This window comes from Caretta caretta, chromosome 14 (assembly GCF_965140235.1).
Source record: "Caretta caretta isolate rCarCar2 chromosome 14, rCarCar1.hap1, whole genome shotgun sequence".
Taxonomy (NCBI): domain Eukaryota; kingdom Metazoa; phylum Chordata; order Testudines; family Cheloniidae; genus Caretta; species Caretta caretta.
Window position 1 is genome coordinate 37,541,558 of NC_134219.1, and position 3,821 is coordinate 37,545,378.

General features: G+C 44.3%; 1 protein-coding gene across 1 annotated transcript; it reads right to left on the minus strand.

Moving 5' to 3' along the window:
* Nucleotides 1-903: 903 nt before the first annotated feature.
* Nucleotides 904-1,886, minus strand: LOC142068959 (olfactory receptor 6N1-like). The gene is given in 2 exon segments (XM_075119075.1): nucleotides 904-954; nucleotides 957-1,886. Coding segments are annotated over 2 exon segments (981 nt in total).
* Nucleotides 1,887-3,821: the final 1,935 nt, after the last annotated feature.

A 3,821-nucleotide genomic window follows, 5' to 3' on the forward strand; every position in this document is an offset into this window, starting at 1 on the left:
CTGGGCTTAGCCCATGTAAGAGCGATGAAGCTGTTCCTGGTGAAGTGTCCAGAGGCCACTGCTGTGGCCTGGGTGTTTGCATCTGGTCTGTGTGAGCGTCGGGAAGGTGTTTTGTTTGCAAAGGGATATGATGCCAATAAGCACAATTTCAAGGGTGGCAGATTCCCCAGGCTTACATCCCCATCTCAGCTACATCAGGAGTTAGTATTTTTATTGTCCAAACATGAATTTTGATCAGAAATGGCTTTTTTATGGATATAAAAACTTGGTTAAAATGGTCTCCACTCTGCCTGTTGCGCAGTTAAAAACTCCGTGATGGGCCCATGGTTATGGCCATTCCCTCCCTGGTCCTTCCACTTAGATGGACCACACTGACCTGAGCTCCAGCTGGATTCTCCATCGTGTCCTTAGGGGCATAAGAAACGGTCTGCAGCAAGAAACATGAAGATGTCACCCATTGCGTTTTGTTTGTATGAGACTGTCTGAATTTGATTACAAGACTTAAGTATCTAGCACAGAGAAACAATGAACAGCGGATACACACAGGGATTTACTTTGATCGTTAGTGGACTTTGTGCCTTACACAGTGTCAGCTCTGTGCAGTTTCAGACGCTGTACACGCTCCTCACAGAGGGTGAATGTTAAGACAAGACTATGGAGAAAAATACCATCATTCTGCGTGTGTCAGTGGTGAACATGAGAGCGTGACAGAGCTGTCCGCAATCTCACTTTCCTCTCTGTTCTGTTACATGGAGACAGCGTGGGACTGCCAACACTGTCTCAGTGACTCCATACAGATCATCTCCATTTTTTTCACATTAGTGGTGAGATTTTCAATGGGGGATTTCAAATGAATTTCAGTGGAGGCTGATAGCCTGAGGTTTTCAAAGCTGCCTGGGTGATTTAGGCTAAGTTATAATCGAGGATTCTCTGCTTGTTTTTGTGAAAGCCACATATTTACTGACTGCTTTGCTCAAGGCTTCCTTGACATCTCTGTTTCTCAGGCTGTAGATGAGTGGGTTAACCAGGGGAGTCAGGACTGTGTAGCAAAGAGAGAGCACTTTGTTTAGGATGTTTAATGTGTCACGATTCGGTAGCACGTGGACAATCATGAGGGTTCCATAGTAAATCGTCACCACGATGAGGTGAGAGGAGCAGGTGGAAAAGGCCTTTTGCCTCCCAGTGGTGGAAGGGATTCTCAGGATGGTTGTGAGGATACACACGTAGGATGTCAGTGTAAGTAGGAATGGAGGCAGGGTGAATACACAGGCCAGTACGAAATCCAGCAGTATGCTCAGGTGTGTGTCACTGCAGGAAAGCTTTATCAATGGGATGAGATCACAATAGAAATGGTCAATTTCATTCGGGCCACAGAATATTAAATGAGACATGAATAATACAAAGATTGCAGTAGCCAAACAACCATTTAACCCTGACCCAGCAGCCAACTGGAGGCAAAACCTGGTATTCATAATAGTTGAATAGTGCAGGGGTTTACATATCGCTAAATACCGATCATAAGACATCGCTGCTAGGAGACAGCATTCTGTAGCCGCCAGAGCACAAAAGAAATACAGTTGTGTGATGCAGCCACTGAATGAGATGGTTCTGTCCCCAGTCAGGAGACTGGCCAGCATCCGGGGCAGGATGGTTGAGGTGTAGCAGGTCTCCAGGCAGGACAAGTTCCCCAGGAAGAAGTACATGGGGGTGTGAAGGTGCTCATCCGTCACAACTAGTGCAGTGATGAGCATGTTCCCAGTCACGGTTGCGATATAGATCACTAGGAACATGAGGAAGAGAAGAATTTTCAGATCAGGGAGATCCCCGAATCCCAGGAAGATGAATTCTGTGACAGCTGTTTGATTTTTCCAGTCTCTGTCTGCCATGGGTTGAGTCAAGGAACAAGAAAACAAACTGTGAAATTGAATTGGAAGAACATAAAGTTAAAAGTTAATCAAGTCTCATGAATTAATTACATAAATATTCAGAAACGCACCTTCCTCTCTTGGTTACAGGCTGAGTCTAAGTTTTAGACTAAATGTAGACTTTAGTCATTTATAAAACTTACTGAGTCTAAGTTTTAGACTAAATGTAGACTTCAGAGCTAAGTGCCAGGAGTTTCAGTCCGAGGACAGATCATTGGTATCAATGTAGACCTCCTTCTGCCATATCAGAGCAATGACTAATATAACAGGCCATTTCTCTGGTAGCCGAGTACTGATAAGACAGATCAGACCACTTCTTTATCTACTGTCATATCCCATCTAGTAACATACTAGAGCTTAACAATGATGCTTAAATGCTGTATTTCGCTTCTGGCAATGACCAGAGTCAAAATCAATAAATACATCAACCAATACTTTGGACTGAGATTTCCAGTGCAGTCTAGTACCCTTAGGCACGATCTTCTGTTAGAATTAATGGAAATTAGTCTAACCATATATTCTGGTCTATTCAGCATTTCAGTACCCTGTCGGAGAAGGAATAATTTTCAGCCCCTCACAAGAGATCAGGTTATGCCATAAATTCTGAAGTGGCGTAAATTCTCCCTTAGTTCCTCTGGGTGTGATGGTGATGTTGTCAGAGACTGGCAATGCCTTTTCTGTTGCCTGATGTTGACTGGTGCAGTAATAAAATACAGCTCTTTGGAGGGTGGATCTTAGGAAGGGGCAAAACCAGGTTCATGTTCAACCCTAAGTGGGGTGTGACCCTCTGCACTCCATAACGAATGTGGGATGAAAATACAGGAACAAGAAAGGCACAGGGTGCGGGGGTGGGGGGATGATGCTGTCCCTGAACTCGGAGTCTAGAAACAATCTGGCATATGTGATCTGGGCTAGTAAGATTCCAGCACCACTTGCCACCCCATTGGGGCACACACTGAGCCAGATCCTCAGCTGGTGTAAGTCAAGGTAGCTCCATTTGTGTCAGTGGGGCAGATCCCCAACTGAGGACTTGTCACAAGACATGGATCTCAAGCTCCATCTCTGTGAAATGCTGCTGTGAACGCTGACTGGCACTGCTGTGGGAAGGTGAACCTAAAACTACACATACTAATCTGAAGAAGAGCTCTGTGTAGTTCAAAAGCTTCTCTCATTCACCAACAGAAGTTGGTCCAGTAAAAGATATTACCTCACCCACCTTGTCCCTCTAATATTCACAAAACACATTCATGCCCCTATTTGGTGGAGGTATAGAAATGCAGTCAGGAAGACGGTGCTCACCTGTAACCACAGCACAGCCCAAGCTTGAAGCGATGAGCTCTTATTTCTCAGGGATTGGCCACTCGGACTCAGGATCTTCAGCTGAGGTTCTTGTCTCTCCTCTTTCTGCAGAAACTGGATTTTCTCACTGAAGAGACCTGCAGTTACCTGAAGGAATGAGCAGGTACAGTTGATCTACGTTTGGAAAATGAGCTTCCCCTTCGATCTACAAAGTGTAAATGCTCCCTCCTATTTGTATTCGGTCTTCACACTTTTTAATATGGTACCACTTCAACCTTTCTCCCACATGGTTCGTTTTGTGTCTCCAAAGCGTTGTGGCTAACAATGCCCAATGGGACTTGTACAGTGTGACTTGTACAATTGCATTTTATTTAATTCTAATGATCCTATATGGAAAATAATTTGATGATGAACAAACACGAGCTTATATTTTTGGAAGATGCCTGTCCAAGGTGATGGCCTGTTATAATGTACTCCCACCACACCTTTATTAATATGAAATATATGCTGCCATCTAGTGGGTACTTCTGAAAATAGCAGCTCATATCTCACCCTTACAACATGCTGCCACCTAGTGGCCATTTTACAGTATGACTT